This window comes from Pavona decussata, unplaced genomic scaffold (genome assembly GCF_977016875.1).
Source record: "Pavona decussata unplaced genomic scaffold, jaPavDecu1.1 SCAFFOLD_69, whole genome shotgun sequence".
NCBI classification, from domain to species: domain Eukaryota; kingdom Metazoa; phylum Cnidaria; class Anthozoa; order Scleractinia; family Agariciidae; genus Pavona; species Pavona decussata.
This window is the reverse complement of record NW_028145488.1, coordinates 44354-66635: the sequence shown is the minus strand read 5'-3', so window position 1 is coordinate 66635 and position 22282 is coordinate 44354. Positions and strand designations below refer to the sequence as shown.

General features: G+C 34.6%; 2 protein-coding genes across 2 annotated transcripts in view; one reads left to right on the top strand and one right to left on the bottom strand.

Moving 5' to 3' along the window:
• Positions 1-22282, top strand: part of LOC146477621 (uncharacterized) — a 50151-nt gene that overhangs the window by 5354 nt on the left and 22515 nt on the right. The window lies entirely within an intron of this gene.
• LOC146477622 (uncharacterized) lies at positions 18530-19846 on the bottom strand. Its single transcript, XM_085113011.1, has 3 exons — positions 19782-19846; positions 18733-19134; positions 18530-18632 (listed from the first exon to the last, which is right to left on the bottom strand). The coding sequence occupies exons 1-3, from the start codon at positions 19844-19846 to the stop codon at positions 18530-18532; spliced, it is 570 nt and encodes a 189-aa protein (XP_084969137.1).

Here is a 22282-nt window from a genome sequence, read left to right as displayed (position 1 = left end):
TTTGAAAATTTCAGGAAAACTTGTCTGGAATATTACAGATTGGATCCTTGTCATTATTTCACATCACCAGGATTGAGTTGGGATGCAATGTTGAAAATGACTGAAGTCAATTTGGAACTTATTACGGATATTGATATGTATCAATTCGTTGAAAAAGGAATGAGAGGCGGAATCAGTTACATTGCCAATAGATACGGTAAAGCAAACAATAAATATATGCAAAATTGGAATCCCAATGAAGAAAGCAAATATCTCATGTCTTTGGATGCAAATAATCTCTATGGTTGGGCAATGAGTCAATATCTTCCAACTGGAAATTTCAAATGGTTGAATGAAAAACAAATAAACCAAATCAATTGGTCAAATATCAATGCAGAAAACAAGAAAGGATACCTTTTGGAAGTAGATTTGGAATATCCTCATGAATTGCATGATTTACACAATGATTATCCATGTGCAGCTGAACAAATCAAAGTAACACAAAATATGCTGTCAGATTATTGCCAGAAAATTGCCCAAAAATTCGGAATCAAAAGTGGACAAGTTAGCAAATTGATTCCAACATTAGCAAACAAAACAAAATATGTATTACATTATCGTAATCTACAATTATATCGTGAATTGGGGTTAAAATTAACCAAAATCCATAGAGTACTGTCCTTTAATCAAAGTCCATGGCTCAAAAAGTATATTGACTTCAATACTCTTCAAAGAACTAAAGCCAAAAATGCTTTTGAGAAAGACTTTTTCAAATTAATGAATAACAGTGTCTTTGGGAAAACAATGGAGAATATCAGGAAAAGAGAAGATATCAGATTAGTAACGACACCAAAACAATTGGCCAAATTAGCTTCCAAACCAACATTCATTGGTAGTAAAATATTTAATCCGAATCTGGTTGCAGTTCACAAAATCAAAGAATCACTGACTCTCAATAGGCCGGCATATGTTGGAATGTGTATTCTGGATTTGAGTAAGACTCTCATGTATGACTTTCATTACAATCATGTCAAAAAACAATATGGAAACAAAGCCAAATTACTGTTTACTGATACTGATAGTTTGACATACGAAATTGAAGCCGAAGATGTGTATCAAGATTTTTGGAATAAAAAAGAAATGTTTGATAATTCAGATTATCCATCCAATCATCAATTCTTTGATGCCACAAATAAGAAAGTCATTGGTAAGTTCAAAGATGAAGCTGCTGGAATCCCCATCACTGAATTTGTTGGATTGAGATCCAAAATGTACTTATACATCAAAGACAATAATAATGGTGGTAAAACGGCTAAAGGAATCAAAAAAATGTAATCAAAAAAGAAATTCAACATTCTGATTACAAAGATGTCCTTTTCAATGAGAAACAATTGCATCATCAAATGAAAACAATCAGAAGTAATAACCATGAACTTGGAAGCTTTGTCATCAACAAAACATCATTGTCATGTTTCGATGATAAACGATATTTACATCCGAATGGTTTGGATTCATATGCTTATGGACACTTTCGTTTGTAAACAAAATTTGTGACAAAAAACTTGCGCCTCAAACTTTGTGTAAAAACTTGGTTTTCGATTTTCATTTTTCATATATTTTCGACTATTTTTTCATCAATTTTCGAATGTTTTGTTGGGTGTATGCCCCATAAAACAAAAAACAAGAATGGTATGATGGGTGCCAGACACATGCCAATCCCCATCAAAGATGATTCCATGCAGGTGGAATCATCTCTGTGTCAATTCCTGCATTGCAAAGATGAATGTGTTTTTTGTGACTTTCATGAAGAACCAACCAATGAAAAACTAACAAATATGCCTTATTGCTGTGAAAATCAAAACATTCGAGATATCTATGGTCAATTGACTTGCATTTATTGTGGACAAGTTGTTGGTGAAGATTTCAAAACAGGATACATCAATTTTCATGCCAATTTGTTCAAAATATACAAGAAAACAGTGTATAATAGAAAATACCATTTGTCGCATACATTAGATCAAATTATTTTGAAAAACAAAGTTGAAATCAGTTGTTCAACCAATTTCAAAATTCATAAAATATTCGTTGAAATAAACAAAATCTTGCAACAAATCAATGGTAAAAGAAAGAGAATAATCAGTTTGAAATATCTTTTGCATAGAATATTGCAATTGATGAAAATTGATTCTTCCCAAATTGAGTTGACAAAATCCAAAAAAACAATGAAATTATACAATGTTTATTGGGATAAAATTATGGACATTATTGGCCCCCAAATCATGCACATTATTAATCATACATAAGTGAATATCTGATATTTTTTATCATATTTATCACCCCATTTATCGACAATCGGCGAATTATCCAAAATGAAATCATCATTTTGAGTAAGCTTGTTTGTCAATCATCTCTATCAAAATGTCCATTTCTCATTGTTTCTTTTATTTCATTTAATAAATGTCCGTAAGTTTGAAAAGCATATTGACATTGATACAACCTTATTTCTATATTTTTATGCTTCATATAAGCTTGAATTACGACAGAAACTGATGATATTGCCAATAATGAAGCTCCACTGGTTGCAATTGATGATGCAATACCACCAGTTGCAAACACAATGCATGAAATATTACCAGCAAACTCCCATTTTTTTAATCTTTTGTATGCACTTTTGTACATCCACATCTTTTTGTGATATGACATGTAATAAGCTTTCAATTCATCAATTTCTTCTATTGATAATCGATTTGAAATATGATTGAAATCAATTATTAATCTCTTCTTTTGTTTTGAATTGTTTTGCATATATTATATGGTTATCTTATTTTTGATGCAATAACAGAGACCAGTTATTTGACCCAAAAACATGCATTTTTTCATCCAAGGACATGTTTTTTTCTCATTAATGGTGTACATGTATCCTTTGTCATGATGATATTTGTTGTAAAATTGACCATAAGCATCATGTAATATTCCATGTGATCTGATATATGGATGCCATCCAAATAATTTATGGAGAATAGCTGTTAACCATCCATCTCCAGGTCCAATTAATCCGATTCCATCATGAATTAACTCTTTGTAAACTTCATCAGGTAAACCTGTGTTGTAATATTTTTCATGCAAATATGTGAATATTACGATACTTTTTATCTTGCATTCCTGTCTGGGCAATATTGGAAGACTCAATTTACGGTGAAAATCTATCATCGATGTTCGAATGTGTTCTTGCAATTCTGACAATTCTTTCATTATACAATTTGATTACAATATTTTTATTCATCATTATTGTCAGGTAATTGTATCCTAATATATTCAACAAAATACTTCATTGTCCAATCAGATGGATGATTGTTGAAGTAGCAATAATAGTTTTCAAATGACACATCAAAGAAGAATTCCAATTGATCAAATGATGATGACACCAAATCGGATTTGGAATGATGATATCTGTCATTTCTCCTGATATATGTGTTTATCACAATAATCTCTTGCAATGTAATGATTCCTTTAATGTCATCTTTACTCAATAATTTTATCCATGTGTAATTTGTTTTTGGTATTGTACCACTTTTTCTTCCTATTCTCATTGCAACTTGGTTGTTCAAATATTCATCAACACCTTGAACCAACTCAGCTTTGAAATTAGTTAACCAAGTATTTATTCTTTTATCAACTGCTGCCATTATTGCATCCATTGGGTCATCTTCAGATGGTTTTGATGCATCTTGTTTCAATTTATTTGCAAAGAGTGTGATTGCTGTGTCTATTTTTTCATCCACTTTTGGCATTATTGTTTTTTTTATTAATGAATCCAACAACCCTTTGACATCATTATCCAAATGCACCATTGATTGTTGGATTTTGGTTCCAATATATGGTTTGATGATGTCTTCATTGTTGTTTATTAATTGTTGGAGTGAAATTGCATGATTTGAATTAACTCCATCTTTTATCACCAAATGTCTGTTTTCTGTATCCAGATGACCATCATCATTCAGATGTATTGGTTCTCTGTATTTGAATTCATCTGGTCAATTTTCATAAGTGACTGTAAATTCAATTTTATTTCCATTTTCATCAAGAATATGGTTTCCATTTTCATCTTCAATGTATGGCATTATATTATTTATTTAGATAAGTAAAGTTGACAAATGAATTTCAAACGATCCTTCAACTCGACCGATTTGAGGAGTCTCTGGTTCTGTTTGTTTGTGAAACATCATTCCAGTTATGCTATCCAATTTCATGTTTAATGAAATAACATTGATTCCAACTTTTACATCCAAACGATGATAAATACTTCTTCGTGATTTTGTTTGAATAAATATTCTTGTATGATTCATTCCTTTTGTTGCATAAATAATAATCGTTTTTAAAATGATAAAATTATATGCTGGTATTCTTAAAGCATTTGAGCCTAAATAAAAAATTTCATTTCTTAGAGTTCCATGAAATATTGAAATTGTATTTATTGATTTGAAATATTTGACTAAATAATTAGAATGTAATACTTTTAATTCAAAAGTTCCATTAACAGCAGTTCCTGCTCCAATATTATCCAATATTGACATAGAATCAATACTAACAAATTTCATTGATTTGGGCAAATCAAATGTATTGCTTCCACTTATTATGTTTCCTATTCTGTGGTATGTGTCAGTGTTGGTTGTTTCACCTTGTTTTACTCCATTTATCAAAATTTGTGCATTTGCAAGTTGTTGATTGCTTTGGAAAACAACGGAGTATAGATTGAAAAAGTTAGTTCCATCAGCAGCGATTTGAAAATTATTTGTTGGATTTGTTCTTTGGAAAACACCACTGGCAATAGTTCCAGTGTATTTCGTTTTGAATAAGTTGGTAAAATAACCCAAATTCATTGCTTCAGAATCATATATCGGATTTATTAAACCAGAAATAATCTTATTATTCATATCCAAATTGACTTGCATCTGCATATCTCCATTTTTATATTCAAACATGACATTGTCCAAGCCATCATACACTCCTGGATAAACGCTATCTGACCAATCTTTCACCCCATAAACGACCAGATGACATTGTACTGGAGTCGCTGTAGCTGTTCCATGCATCGTCAAATAGATGTAATTTGGAGTTTGTTTGCTGTTGTTATTGAATTGAACCAATAGCTTGCTATAAGCAGTGAAATCACGCTGTACAGCTTTGTGAATGTATGCTTCAGAAGCATCACATGATAATTGAATATTAGTCATTTCTGGTGGGTAGAATTCAAACACAATTGTGTATGTTCCAATAGCAAGAGTATAAATATTGAAACCTATCCTTGATCTGTAATCATTACTTCCACTGTCTTTAATCAATGTGATATCATAAGCTTTTTTATTCTGATGCGGGGATTGATTGAAAGCAGCTATGCCATTCACTGTGATATTGTATTCTGAACTGCTTTCATCGGTATCTGTAAGATATTTGAATTCATTTGTTTTATGGCTGCTGACAAGATGACTTTGCTCCAATTTGTCATCAAAATATTTTTTGGTAGTAGCATCATTATCATCAGTTGGTTGAGCCATATCTTTGATTTGTTTATTATTCATATCAAGGTTTCCAGTCATTGCAACACTTCCATCTTTTTTCAAATATACACTCAAATCACTTCCAACAGATGGTATTTTAGCTATTTCTGTATCAACATATGCTTTAGTGGAAGCATCATTGGGATTGGAAGGATTTCCAAGAACGATTATTTTATGACCTCTCATATCTAATTCACCACCAAGAACATTGGGTGTTAACCTGTTGAGAAAGTTATGATCAACGTAGTGTTTATTAACAGCATCGTTATCATCAGTTGGTTGAGCCATATCTTTGATTTTATGATTGTCCATATCGAGGTCACTATTGGAGACTTTTTGTAAATATTTAGTATCACAGAAACCTAAATTAACGACATCATATGTATTTTGTATATTGGCTCCAAGATTAGTAATTTGTTGATTACCCATATCCAGATTTCCAGTCATTTCAACAGTGCCATCTTTTTTCAAATATGTAGATAAATCAGGTGATGGTATTTTTTTAATCTCATCATCGACATATTTTTTATTCGCCGCTTGATCGTTATTATCAGGTTTTAAAACACTAATATCAAAAAATGTTTTCCGTCCAGTAATATGTTGTTCTGTTGATGTAACCATTATTTCGCTTTTAGCTCGTCCACCATGTCCATCAAAGTTTTTCAAATCTGGTATATTAAGATGAATGTTTTCATAAGACTGATGTTCAGTCAATAATCGAACATCATTGGAGCTACCAGCCCCGTCTGGCGTGTCTTGTAGATAGATACTATTGGTATGAACACTACCAGTATTGCTGTAAATTACTGCTTTATCAGCTTGTACATTACTAGGAGCATTATCCAGCAATTGTATTTGGCTCTTTGTGACAACATCATTGGGATCAGCTCCTTGTTTAACATTAACAAGTTTTTTGTTTTGTATATCATAATTTCCATTTTGGGTTAATTTAAACCCTATTCCTTGAGGCCCAGCGGCTCCTTGAAGAGGAACCGTTCTGAATCCTCCTGTTGTGAAAGAAGACGATGAACTATGTTCGTTGAAAATTCCCATTTATATCATTTGGTTATATTGTTCCATAAAAATTTCTGTTAATTCTTTTCATGGGCTTATCAACATATAGAAATGAAAATGGCTCGTTTGTTGCTTTAATGTATTTATCCTTGTCGACTCCCAACTCACGAGATATCAGGCTTCTTTCATTGCTGCTAGGAAAGTCATAGACACAGAAATGAGAGCAATTGAGTCGAACATCTTTTGGTGTTTTGTAAAACGATTGGCTCAGATAAATAACAGAGCAGTTCTTGTGTCTGCCACGAATGAAATAATCAATCAATGGTTTCTGGTTTTTTTCACAAATAAAGTCATCAAATATTACTATCTTCTGGGCATCTTCATCCTTCAATTCCTCTACTGGAATTGTATCATCATTGCTACAAACAAGGACATTATACCCGACACTATTTGATATATCAGTCAATGTTTGAATCATATCCTTGTATTTTTGTTGCTCCAAATTTTTGGCATATAAATGTATTCTATCATAATACAAAAGGGGTTTCATCAGCATATGGTACAATAAATTTGTCTTTCCAGATCCTGAATTACCACATATTAACATCCGAAACGTGTCACTTGGCATGTAACCATACAATCTTTTGAAATTAGTGTTTTTATCATGTCTGTCATAATTTGGGATTTCCATGTATATCAATACATTATATAAGCTGAGAAAAGTTAATATAAGTTAATAACATAATGGATCTACAAAGATTAAAACAACTATCTGAAGCCAAGATTAAGGCTGGAACAATAACTAAACAAGTTAGAGATACATTGAAGGAGTACAAGCATGATAAACAAGATTTACAACAAGGTTTATCAGAAACTTTCAAACCAATTATTAAAGCTCAAGAGGAAACAAAACAAACAATTGATGAAAAACAAGACAAATTGATTGAACAATTGGAGAAAAACCAAAAAGCGTTGACTTCAGGTTTGGAAGACATTGCTATGTTAACTTATCAGCCTGAAACAAAACCACAACCACAATTACCAGAATCAAAGTTACCAGTAGATTATCAACCAGCAATGTCAAATTTGGATGCTGGTTTTGATGATGATGAGTTCCAAAAATTGATGCAATACGATCTTGCACCTCCGAGTTCTGTTCTCCAAGCTTCTATGCAAGGAGATATTGACATCAAGGATTACGATGCTAATATTAGCAGAATGTTGAAAAAACTTGGAATAAAGAAGGGTCCTTTATCCAAGGGCCAAGGAAAGACCAAGAATAAAGACAAAATTGATAAAATTGATGAAGATATAAAATTATTGAAAAATACAGAGGGCGCATTAAAATAATCCCAGAAGGAATGAAAACCATCAAAAAAGGTTCTGGTTGTACGCAACCAAAGAGAAATGCATACAAAATATCATCTTCTGGGAAATATGGTGGACTAATGATTGATATTCCAAAATTAATGGGAGAACTCAGACTTGTGGCAACAAAAGATAAACGCAAAGTAATGGACAAAAAGGTTGATTTCGATACAATCGATTTATTGACCAAGAGATTTAATTCAAAGAAGAAATACAGTGATATTGCCAAAATGGTATTTGATGAATTGAACCAACTCAGTGAGATTCCAATCCATAAATCCAGCAAAAAATTCAAGAAATTGGGCTCTGGTGTTGTTTATTTCAATGATGCTAATGATTTGATTGACAGAATGGAATTGCTTGGTGGATCCATTTTGGCTGGCAATAATAGAGTCAAAGAGGAATTTTCACAAATAGCCGATAAATTGAATCAACTTGGCTTGATAAGCAACAAACAACTCATTGATTTATTGCAACAATATATAATGTAATGATATATGCAAGAAAGAGCGATACATATTTCATCTGTTAACCGACAAAAAATAGGTCGAAGTCGGCCTGAAGACTTTATTATCAAATTTGATCCACCATTGAAGCTTGACACAACAATGAGTCATGAGCTAGCTGTGGATCGAGTTTCAATGACATACTCGTGGCATAATGTCAATGCAGGATACAACAATAATACAATCAAATACAGCCCAGATAATGGTACAAAATGGAAGACAATCACATTTGTTGATGGAATGTATTCATATGATGATCTTGATGATTATATCACTCAATCAATTATCCAAAATGGAGATAAACCATCTTCCAGCAAGAGCATCAATCTATATTTTGTGCTTTCATCATATAGAGTTGTCATTGAGCTAGACAACCAATGGAAGCTTGATATTAGAAACTCTAATTTTGGAGCACTTATTGGATTTGAACCAAAGTTAATTAACCAAACTGAACACGGGACAAAATTGCCAAATATTACCAATGATATTGACGTTTTGAACATTAATTGTGATATAATAACTGATAGCCTCAGTGATGGACGATTCACAAATACACTGATAATGATACCCACTGACAATTTAACAAGGAGTTATCCATTTACTTTTGAGCCAAAAAGAGCATTATTCAGCCCAGTTTTTAAATCAATTATTTCAGAAATGGGGATAACAGTGACTGACGCTTTGGGTCGGCCAATTGACTTGAATGGCATTGACTGGTTCATGAGCTTGATTCTCAGGTCTAGTTTAATATAATATATCAATATATGGTACGACAAAGTGAATTTAAACTACGTTTTGACCCAGAATTGGATCGTTATGCGATGAAACATATCCATGGTGAAGGAATTATGGATGTTTTCAGATCAGTTGGATCAAAACTTTTCGGGAAAACAGCAAAAGAATTAGCTAAAAAAGGAGCCAAAACTGCAGCTGAAAAAGCAGTCACCAAAACTGGTGAGTTTGCTGGTAATAAAGCAGGTGATAAAATAATTCAATTATTGAGCAAAAAACAACCTTCCAAAACAAAATCAGTGACAATGAGCCAACCAAAAATGGAGCAGCCACTGACTGATTTTCAAATAGCTGAGAGAGTCAATAGGATGATATCCGGTGGAAAACTCAAAAGAAGGAGAAAATGAAAATAATGTAACATATCTGTATAAATGAAATCATTCAGAAATCCAAAATACATTGAGAGATACGAAGATGTCTTCTTCCAATTGGAGACACCATTGAATACTGGTAATCCAGGAAATAATAGGTCACAAAAGAGAGATGGTTATCGTTTTGTTGTTGACAACACAGGAGAAGTAACACCATTTGATTGGTATAATGCAAGAATATCAGTTGGTTTTAAAGTCCAAACAATGCAAAATGTGAATATAGCAGCTGAAGACCATAATGGTATTGTTAATGGTTCACACAGTCTTATACATGATTTCGATGTAAGATTGAATGGTAAAATGGTATATGATTGTAATGATGCAAATCATTGTGTAAATATTAAGAATCTATTGGAATATAGTCCAGGATATGCTCAATCGACAGCAACAAATGAGTTTTTCTATCTGGATACAAGTCGACACGCTGAAGAACGATCGGCTGAAGATAACTACAATAAAGGATTTGCTGCAAGAAAAGCACTTTTGGGTCTATCAGTGGTTGTCAATACAGAAATACCATTGAATCGATACTCATTCTTTGAAGCATTGATGGATGAGTTATTGCCATCAACAAGATTGGAATTAAATTTGCAGATTGAATCTGATACTATTCTAATATGGCAAGCTGGGGCTGATTGTCATGTAATTATTACCAGAATGGAGCTTATTGTGCCACGAATCACTTTCATTTCAGAGGGGCAATCACTGTATATGAGTCAGTTTTTGAAGCCACATAAATGGGTTTATTTGCGAGAAAATATTGAGAGAAGTAATTCTTCAACACAAAGAAGTGGCCATTTTCAGATAACAAGTGAGATTTCAAAGCCAAGACATGTGTTTGTTTTCATTATCAATGATGCAAATCTTAATGCACAAACAGCAAATCCGTTTTTGTACAATACATTTAGTGTATCAACAGATCCCAGAACATTGCTGAATTGTCATTTATCTGTGGCTAATGGCAATGAATATCCTGATGTACATTACACTCCAGAGGCTGATTTGACTCGAGTTTACAGAGATATTCTCAAATATGTGCATGCAAACAATGAGTACAGTCAAGGAACTTTATTGAATGCCAACAATTTCAAAACACTATTTCCATTCTTGTATTTCGATTTGACAAAACAAAAGATGGATATCAAAGATGGTACCACAAAGCTGACATTTCATTATGAATTATCTGGTACAGCTACAACTGCATATTCAGTTTATGCATTGACATTATATTAACAAGACGCTGAACTCATCCAAAAAGATGGTAAAATATTGTTTCGATAAATTGTCCAAAATTTTTAATGTAACGTTAGTTATATAAAAGATATGACAACTTATCATTCACATGGAGTAAAACTATCAATTGGGCAAAAACATAAACTAGCAAAAGCATTAAAAAACAATTCAGCAATAAAAATAAGATTATCAAATTCTGAATTAACTGGTCCGGATCAGCTGATGTTAACCAATACACAAATAAATAGGTTGAAAAAGGCAACGCGAAACAAAACTGGAGCAGATATTAAAATAAGCAAAACACAGATACGAAAAGCTGTACAACAAGGAGGCAGTCTTTGGTCATCATTATTCAAAATTGGCACAAAATTACTACCAATGGCAGCAAAAGCAGTTGGACCATTAGCTACTGGAGCACTTTCTGGGCTTGCAAATGTGGGAGTCAATAAAATATTTGGTAGAGGACAAGCTGGTGGTTTCCTCATTCCTCAAAATAAAATTGATCAATTAATAAAATACAAAGATTGGCTCACTGAAGCACAAAAGAAGCAAATTGTCAATGCAATACATACTGGTGGACAGATTGTAATTAAACCAACTAAGGAACAATCAGGAGGTTTTTTGGGGACATTATTGGCTTCAATTGGCATTCCAATGGTTTTGAATGCATTAATGGGTAAAGGGTTACAGGTGGATAGAAGTAGATCCAAAAGATCGGTTCCAGTTTTTGTTCCAAACACAACCAAAAAAGATGGTGGTTTGGTCCTACCAGTTAATTATAGGCCGCCTCCATTTTTCGGTACATGGGATCAATATGGCAAAGGAAAAAAAAAAACCAAAAAAGGAAAAGGTCTGTTATTAGGCAAAAACAGTCCATTCAAGGGGATTCCATTAATCGGAGACATTCTGTGAAATTCATAAATAAACCACTCAGTAACTTTGAACTCATTGATTGGGTCAAAAAACTCAAAATAAAACACTTCAGAGGCATTTACAGCAGAGATAATCTACCACAAAAGATGAAAAAAGATGAAGTTGGTATCATTAACCTGAATTCACAGATTGGAGCAGGTACACATTGGGTTGCGTATCGAAACGGAGACAAATATGCAGAATATTTTGATAGTTTTGGGTTAATTGTGCCAAAAGAAATTATGCAATTTATGTCAACAAGTGGCAAACGATTAATGTATTCAGGTGATGAAATCCAAGAAAGAGATTCAGTATTATGTGGCTATTGGTGTTTGTATTATTTATTTGAGAGACAAAATGGGACAAGTATATTGAAAACAATCCACAATGCACATTTTGACATGAACAATCAAAGTGTCAATCATAATTTTATAATCCAATATTTTAAAAAAATATCTAATCAATAGTATATGAGAAAATTTTGGGAAGATTGTCAAAAAGAAACTGATCATTTTCGAGATGTTTGTTTAGAATGTTATTATGTAACAGATTCTGAAGATGATTCAAGTGACTACAGTGAGCATGAGTCTGACAGAGAATCCATCAATGATGAAAGTGACTCAGATTATGAGTCTGACTCTGATGATAATTAATCTAATATAGTGATATAAAATGGTCAAATCATATTGTGTTAAACAAAAGAAACAAACTGAATGTGTTGAGCCTGCAGGTTACAAGCAAGCCAAAAATGGTCGGCTCATGTTCTTCTGTGCATGTGCTGAATGTGGTATAACTAAAACCAAATTTGTTAAAAAACAGGGAAACTAAATAGCCCGTTCGAAGGGGCGGGCATAATGGATACTTTAGCATCAACTGGTGCTGATATGTTAATTCAACATGCATTACCATGGTTGGGAAAGAAAGCAGTTGAAATGGGTCGATATTATGGGTCTGAAGCACTTAGGAACCCTAAATTGCAGAAAAAAGCTATTGATTATGCTATCTCTAAAGCAACTCCTTTTGTTCAAAAGACTGGATCAGAGATGTTTGATAAATTATCAACCAAAGTAAGACCAAAAAGAAGGTACAAAACTGACCGAAAAGAACTTGATGGTGGTAATTTGGATACAATTTTGGAACAATTTGGTACGCCTGGTAAGGTTGCATCGAAGTCAATGGATGTTGTTGGAACATTAATTCCATCAACAAAGGAAGTCTTTGATAGATACAAATCTGGAGACATTGCCAAAAGTGCATTCAGCACAGATACTGGCATATTGTCAAGTCAATTTTGGACTGGAAAGGCTAGTAATAAGACATTAGAAAAATACAAAGATTATCCATGTCAAAGCATGGTAAAGATTGGAAAAAAATATCACAATACACCAAGTTGTTCAAGCTATGATTCAATTGGTTGGCACCCACCAAATTGGAATGAGTATGATAAAGGAATCAAAGGACGACCCAAAAGTGGTGGTTCAATTGATATACACAAAGCAATTGGCATGTTACCAAAACCCAAAGCTGGTTGGGTACTTCCAGGGCACAAATACACTGGTCCATACAATGATTTGGAAAAACAAGTAAAATATAACCCCAAAACAGGGCAAATATTGGAAATATATGATAAACCAACAGGCAAAACAGATGCAATAGCCATGCAACATGATGTTGATTATTCAGTCTGCAAAGATGACAAAAATGTAAAAACAAAGCTGATAAAAAGATGGTAAAAGCATTGGATGCTGTTCCATATTCCGAACGACAATGGGGACATTGGTTGGCAAGAAATGCAATAAATACAAAACAGAAACTGGGTCTTGGGGTTCCAAAAAACGTCAAAAGCCGTCGGGTAAAGAGGAAAACTGGCAAGAAAAATTAGCTAATGAGCTGCATAAACCCATAAGGCGTAACGTTACTCGGCGGCGTGTTATTGTAAATAATATTGATGAAATATGGGCTGCTGACCTTGTTGAAATGCAACAATTCAGTAAATGGAATAAAGGTAACAGGTATCTTCTCATGGTTATAGATGTTTTCAGCAAATACGGCTGGATTGTCCCATTAAAAGATAAAAAAGGTGAGACTATAACTACAGCATTTCAAAGCATATTCAAAGAGGGTCGAAACCCAAAGTATCTGTGGACTGATAAAGGCTCAGAGTTCTACAACAAACATTTCAAAGACTTGCTCAATAAACATAACATTACACCGTATTCGACTGAAAATGAAGAGAAGTCATCAGTGGTGGAAAGATGGAACCGGACGATTAAAAATAAAATGTGGAAACGATTCACTGCCCAAGGCAATACAATGTATCTGCATATTTTGCCTGAAATATTGAATCAGTATAATAACACTAAACACAGTTCAATAAAAATGACACCGACAGAGGCATCTAAGAAAAAGAATAAAGGAATTGTTTACTTCAATCTATTTGGCAATTTAACACAATTGTCATCCCAAGCAAAATTTAAAGTTGGTGACAAGGTTAGAATATCAAAGTATAAAAGAAAGCTGTTTGATCGAGGTTATACAGAAAACTGGACAGAAGAGGTCTTCATTATCGATAAAATTCAATACACTACACCAATCACATATAAACTGAAGGATCTAAACGATGAACAGATTAAAGGGAGCTTTTATGAACCAGAATTATTAAAAGCTAATCAGGAGATATTCAGAATCGATAAAGTCATCAGGAGAGATTACAAGAAGAAACAAGCTTTGGTAAAGTGGAAAGGATACAATGATGCCTTTAACTCTTGGATCCCAATCAAGGATTTAGTTGATGTGCAAAAATAATACTATCGATACAGTCACGGCCTCACGAATATTCGATAGCGAGTCGATCCAATAAAAAAATCTATTGTTGGGTGCAAGATAAATGATATTCTTACCTCAAAAAGCGTCTACAACCATCAGAACGATGAAAGTGGAGAAATAAATGTTCAAATATCCCAAAACATAAACGATAAACATCAAAACACAAACTCTTCACAAAATGGCGACAAAATGGCCGACACGTGTATTAACAAACTAGTGTCCAGTCCCCTTTGGGTTGTGTCATCGTGAACATGCATGAAAGCGCATGCGTGTTAATCCAAATCAAGCAATATTACGCAATATACAGAAAAATATCACCACAAGTGTAAAAATTTCAGAACTGAGTGTAATATATAGGTAATCGGGCCATTGTTACATTAGTTCACAAACTCTGGTGAAGCTTTAGGGTGGTGTCAGTTGGCCCCTGACTGAAACCTGTTTGACGGCTTGTGCAGAGGGTGAATTACTGAGTAGTGTGGGATGTCTTCCAGTGGACGGTACCTCCAGGGTGAGCCCGCTCAGGCCCTACTGGTTCACAGCGGGGTGCTCAGAGTTCTTTCCCGAACTCAACCTCTGTCCCAGAGGTAAACTGGGAAGGGACAGCCGCCTTGTCCAGCGGCGGGAAAAAGACCTAGCAGGGGCTAGGCAAGAAAACAGCCAACCGAGCACCCCACGTCTAGGGTTTTGTCCATTTTCGTGACAAGTCACACAACGTCACGCGTGAAAGTAACGGCACCCAGTCACACAACATCCATAATGATTATTTTTTTCTCCAAATTGGTGTTCAAAAATATTGTATTCATCATTCAAATCAGCGATTGATGAGTTGGTTGGATTTAATCGATGATTGTTTGTGAGTTGGGGATCAGTTTGGTGTCATTTATGAAAAACCTAAATTTAGGTTTTTGAGAAACCGAGGATAAAAATTTAGGTTTTTGAAAAACCGAGGATTTACGTTTTTTGAGTTCATTGTTGAATCAGGTATGAATTCAGTGAAATTTTCAAAAGTGTGCTTATAGCCCCAAACATCTAACTACTGAAACTAACTGCCGAGTGATCGGAAAAAAATGGGGCTTGTAAAGGTGGTGCTTTGCAGTGATGAAGAGAAATCGTTAGAGACTAACCAGTAATCCAAACGGCATTGAATCTTTAAAGAGTTGTTGCGCCACGTGAATTGTGATTGATTTGGGTGTTGGCTTCTCCAGTCATCTTGCAATTTATGATTACTGCATAAATTAGTTATTTCTCTAATCATTGACCGTCTTCTTTCTATAGAAGTACCTCCTGCATTGATCTTAGTTAATGTGATATTTGTTTATGGGATATAATGATTGATATTCATAGCAAAAATCAGCGAAATTGGTGAAAAGCCGAAATTTGCCTTATCCGTTCTAACGCCGACAGCCCATCTTAAATAGTTTCTATCATAATTTCATTTCCAGTAGGAGACGTTTACTGAGATTCCTGGTACCCCAAAGAGACCAATGTTAAAGATAGATTTTCTTGGAGTCATCTTGGAGTAGCCTATATTTTTTCTTGAAATTCTTAAAGTTTCGGTGTTTCACGAAATAATAAGTGTTAAACCCATCTGCGAATTAATGCATGTTTCCACCTTTTTTAACCTTTTATTTTACCAAATTAAAAAAAATCTAGTCATTTTTACCTGTCACCGATATGATCGTAGCTGTTACCGGAGCTGTTATAAATCTTTAAATGCTATGATCGTTCACATGGCAGGGGGATCGATTATTCTTTAATAGATAACCTTTTATTTCGTGTACAAGAAGATGTTAATAATTTTGGATACATATACAAGTGGCGCTGCTTGGGGCCAGTAAAGTCATCCAACGTGGCGGACACTTTTTTTTCACTTTTTTCTACTATAATTTTTGTTTTCTGCCAGAAAATTGAAAGTTTTACCCAGAAAATACACTTTTTGACGACAGCTTAGCATGTAAAAGATGGCTTAATACATCCTTAAGTTGCTTTACAACTACTTCTGGCTCAAAATATGGCTCTGACAGTTTATAATAGTACATTTAAATGCATTAAAACCACACTTTACTTCTTGTTTAATATCTCCTATATCTATGAGCCGATTTCCACCAAAATTCACTGCAAATGTCTCAGATATAAACAAAAACTCTCGTGATAAAATAAAATACAAAAAAAAAAACAACAACCAGGGAGAAGGAGTTGTCATCCAACCCTCCCCCCCCCCCCCCCTTCTTCCTTTTAAGTCCGAGGGTTAAGTGGAAAACTGGTGGGGAAGAATGAATTTAAAGAAATGTACAAAGTCTAAATTACATACCCGGACGCTTACATGTTTCCGTGAGGAATTTCTTGTTGAGAAAGTATGCTCTCGATCTTCCCGTGATATATTGCTGACGATGTTGGTTTGACTCGACATTTCCACGTGGTTCGTTCTATTGAAGACCCTATATTGAGTTACGTTTTAATAGACGTAACTCGAAAATATTTATGGCCTGATTGAAAAATGTCACTAGAGCTTTTGGAGGCACCGTGAAAGTTCGTGCAATAAAGTGTTAAAGTTGCCGACAGATTTGATCGTTAAGGAAACATAAATGTGTGGGTATTCAATTACTTAAGATGCAGATATCTTGGTATCGGAAACCAATTTACAGCATGTTTTCGCGCTTCTAGGTTTGAATGGATCAATGCTTAAAACTTCACATATGCCGAGAGTAGTATGTGACTTTTGTTTTGTTTTGTTTTACATTTATTTCCGAGATTTTCACCAAGAATACACCAAAAAATCCAGTCTTTCAATATTTCAGAGATGGTGAACGTTTTCAGAAATCACAGACAAATGTTCTAAGATACATCATCAGTTTTCAAAAGTTTCGTCAGCATCGACTTCGGACAAATTTTTCGAGGAGCTGGAACTCTTGGTATGAGCATGGGTCGCTTTTCAAAAACATTCTTAAACCTCGATTTGCCTGAAAAGTAGCAAAGATGACTTCGCTTTCACCGATATTTGTTTTTGTTTGGTAACAGCTAAGCACAATTCCCAATAATTAACTGTTTAGCGCAAAATTGGCTAGTTTTCTAGAAGTAGACTGAAATTGCACCTGATCTTTTCATATGGATGTCATTCACACCTTCCTCTCGTAAAGCGTTTTGAAATAGGAAAAATGTTTTCCTTTCACATCGTTTAACGAGCCTTTGACACCAAATATTTAAGAATAATTTAAATTCCCATGCGTTCCTTAAGACAGGAAACGTAAAAGTGTTGGCGAACACATAGTGTGTTCACTGTCTTCCGTAAGAACTTTGACTAAGCCTTGTGCCAACTAAACTTAGAGTTCTCATTTGACAAGTTTTGATGTTAGCGCTCGTTTTTATGACGCTTCAGGTGTTATCTTTACTCGTAGGTTATTTAATCCCATCGGACGGGAGGACTCCTCCAAATCTTTTCCTCCTAATCCAAATTTAAAGAAATTAATTGTCTATTTTGAGATCGCTTAAATGATCTAGTTTGCAACCTTGTGCCACAAAATTTGACTACTATTTTACCAGGTAACTTAGCTGTACTTAGAGCTTTAGCCCACTATTTTTAATCATTTTCTTTCGAAATCTGTGCTCAGGTTAATATAATCAAGAAAAACAGAACGAAAACAGGACTTGCTATATTCTTGATCAAGACGTTAGGCTTTGTTTTTTTTTTTTTTTAGTCTTAAATGTCTATGTGGCCTCAATTTGTAGAGCTATAAAAATTAATTCTCAAACTCATTAATAATTCATCAATTTACAAACCAATCAGGATACGCCAATTTGGCCAAATGTGTGTTTTTAGAAACCCCGATGAAACCCTAGACAGAGGCTTTCCCCTATACTTTAATGAAATATCAAGCCCAAGAGCTTGATAAAATGTCACACCCCACTGATGGAGAATTTATCCTAATTTAAATATTAATGCCACAACACCAACATGAATTGGCAAGCTTTATTAATACTTGAAGACAATTACAGAATGTCCAAAACCAAGAGCGACTCCTGCCCTCGTTGCGTCCTTCATTTCAGCATCAAGCGCTGTTCGGAAAATAACAAACCTAGAAAATAGAAACAAAATTCATTGTAGTACTACCAAGAACTTTAACTGCGTAATATAAACACTATGCGCGTGCTTTGATTGAAATCACCAAGGCATACTTCTTGTCAGATGTACTCAGTGGATTTATATCCTCACCTGGTTTCTTCTCTGCGAGAAAGCGACGAATACCAGCAACAATGCCGTACAAGGTTCTCGGAGGGTAACGTTCTTTTGAGGGCTTTGCGACCTCTTGGACAAATTTCGTAAGCCAATAATTCACAGACAACGCACTCGTCTCCACCAGAGGCGTTTCCAACGACTCAACTTGATGAAAATCGTAGTTTTTGAATAAACCAACGACCTTGACAATGGGTACTTTTACCAGACGCTGCCTTTGCCACTCCTCGAATATTCCATAAGCCCATTTATTTTTGTACTGAGTGGACTTGGGTAACGCGTTTTGAACCAGAATAACCTCTTCTTCGGCTGTTTTGGCTTCCCAAAACGTGACAACGCCATATCTTATTAAGAATGACCAATTGAGATCAAGGGATGTATATTTGTTCCGCTTTAAACAATGTCGGTGTTCAGGGACTTGTGACACTGCTAAAATATTTAACAACAAAGGCCAATAATTACTGATAAACAACACTAAAAAAAAGTACTTTATATTCCGCGTACGATGCCAAAATCAGTGAGAATTTTTTCATTGTTCTTGGTTACTGATACACGATTGAGAAGCAATTTCAAAAACTCGTGTTTCGTGTTTCATCGCGGTTTCCAAACACTCGAACACAATAAACGCAATCGGCCTACGGCCTCGTGCTTTCATCACTTTTCTCGTGTTTGGAAACCCCGATGAAACACTCGCACTCGTTTTGGAAATATATATCTGCGTCGTTTGTATTGCAAAATGTCAACCATCAGTTAAAAAATGGTTGGAAAATGGTTCTCTGTGGGTAACCTGATAGTGTAATTCTTATTGTCGTTTAATGAACGTAAGAATTACAAAAAGAAGAAGAAGAAGAAGAAGAAGAAGAAGAAGAAGAAGAAGAACAACAACAACAACAACAACAACAACAACAACAACAAGAACTGGAACTGGAAAGGGTTTCAGCTTTATATTTCAATTTGTTTTTAACATAATTATCACGTTTTATTATGGTACGGTATGTTCTGATAGTTTCCTCCTTCTTTTAAGTTGTCTGAAATACTAAAAGAAGCTAATTTCATGGCAGGAGTTTGTCTGGAAATGGTTTAAGAAATCTTTCTTCAGGAATCTTTTCCACCTTATCGTACCTAGAGTACATGCAAGTGTGCCACCATCAATTTGCTTTGCAGCTTTTCTGTCTTTTTCCTCTTCTTCGTCTTCTTGTTGTTCTTGTTCTTCTTCTTCTTCTTCTTGTTCTTCTTCTTGTTCTTGTTCTTCTTGTTCTTCTTGTTCTTGTTCTTGTTCTTGTTCTTTTTCTTCTTGTTCTTCTTGTTCTTCTTGTTCTTGTTCTTGTTCTTCTTCTTCTTCTTCTTCTTCTTCTTCTTCTTCTTCTTCTTCTTCTTCTTCCTCTTCCTCTTCTTCTTCTTCCCCTTCTTCTCGTTAAGCCTACATCTAACGATTTCAACAATGTACAAAGGATTTTCACGCTAGAGTAAAATGTATTCGTATACGTTTTTCTTTATAGCATCTTAGCAGTGAAGCGACGAATTTAGAAGTACTTTAAGTTCCTTTTTGTCTTGTCATTGGTCGGATGGCTTATATGTGTTTCCCCAAAATGCTACTGACGCCTTTTTAGGTATTCCTTTTGGCCGTCAAGTCAAAGTTAACCCGCGTATCATAAAAGGGAGGACTGTCTCCAAGGGTCAATTTTCCTGTCTTCTGAGCCAATTGCCATTAAAATGTCTGTTTGATATAGCTTAGCACATGTTTGTTCATATTCAACCGGATTTGGTCAAATTCATATATTGTAAGCCTGGTTTAATCGATGGCGACATTGGACCATGCCATAGCCACGTGATCCAAATCAGAAAATGGCACAAAGTTCATAGTAATGTGTCTTTTTTCAATAATTTCCCGTATTATACAGTTTCATTAGCAGGACTTTGTGACTGGAGAATTTTGCAAAGGTAGTCTGCCGTGTTTAAAGGACCCTAGTCAGCCTCCGCCCTTTCTGATGCCATTGAAATTATTGACATTGCATGGTGAAGCGAAATCTTCTTGCTTCACTGTAAGCTGTGTTCCTAAAAGTATGTTTCATTATCTTTAGTAGTTTCACAGTGGTTTTGTTCATTTCGACATGCTCCGAATAAAACAGAACAGCCAAACTCTCGCATATAAACAAAAACCAAGGTGTGGCTGACAAGGGCCCTTTAAGGTTTTTATTCCAACAAAAGTGACAAAAGTAGAAGAATTTGAAACACAACCTTGTTCCTTGGCAATCACTGTTTGTATTAAATAACGCTGTTCTTGTCTCTAACTGTATCATCAAGTAACGCAGAGTAAAATATCAGTGCTATTGTTGCCCCACGTTGTTTCGTTCTCTACTACTTCAGTGTATTTTGTACAATTTAGTAGCTGTATAGGTATTGGTATGTTCTGTAAGGGACGTACTAAAGGTACTTTAAATGGAAGAATAACAAAGACGCTATTCATATGCAACAACGGCAAAAAAAGAGAAATGTAAATTTACCTCTGCAAATAAAAAAAAATTAGGCAGAGATGTAATACATAATTACGACCATAGAAAACTTAGATGAGATACCACAGGAAGACGTACGCTACATACAGCTGTTTCGACAAAGGTTGTCCAAAAAAAGCGTAAAAGCGTACGCGACAATGCCGAAAGGTAGTCTGGGAAATACCCAATAAATTTCAATAAAATCCATGAGGCATTATGGATTTTATTGAAATTTATTGGGCATTTTCCAGACTACCTTTCGGTATTCTCGCGTACGCGTTTACGCTTTTTTGGACAACCTTTGTCGAAACAGCTGTATACTCCTCCTAATTCAAACACGCAACAAGGGAAAATTGTTATAACAAGTCAGAAATTGCACTCAGATCTGTATGGAAATTATGTTATCAGTTAGGAATTTCTGAAGTTCAAGCTCATAGGTCGATTCGTGAGAAAACAAGTGATGGCTAACAAACTCTGACGCCCAGTTTTTTTTAAACAAATAGTAGAATCATCCGCTAGGCACAAACGGTTTTAACGAAAATGCGGGGAAAATAGAAGTCACTAACCTTATAATATCCAAAGTTTGAGCGATTTAGAACTTGTGTTATCAATTAAATATTGTTTTATAAAAGCACACAAACTTAAAAAAAAATTGAACATAGTTATTATCGTGGCGAAATTTGCAACTGTAAAATCCTGGGTTAATTCAATATCAATTTTAACGTCGCGACTCTATTTTCAACAACTTGCTGGCGCTTCGAATCTATCTCTCGACAAAGCTATTGAAATTGCAAGAACCAATTAACTGTCAGTAGCACAACTGAAATTAATGAAGTCAAGTAGTGGAGTAGTTCATGCCATAAATAAAGGGCAACAGTGGAAAAGGAATTCTTGGAAAACACCTTCCAAGGAATGAACCCACCAGTCATGTGGCAAATGGGGCATCATTCATGCAAAGGATTCATTATTGGTTATTGCAAATTGTTGGAAAATGTTTGTA

Bases quoted from the DNA above. Each gene is read 5' to 3' on its own strand.
- LOC146477622 (XM_085113011.1), bottom strand. From the start codon at position 19,846: ATGAAATTAGCTTCTTTTAGTATTTCAGACAACTTAAAAGAAGGAGGA. The intron at 19,135-19,781 runs GTACCATAATAA...ATTCTTAATAAG, and splicing joins GGAAACTATCAGAACATACC to ATATGGCGTTGTCACGTTTT. The intron at 18,633-18,732 runs GTATGCCTTGGT...TCTATTTTCTAG, and splicing joins CTGAGTACATCTGACAAGAA to GTTTGTTATTTTCCGAACAG.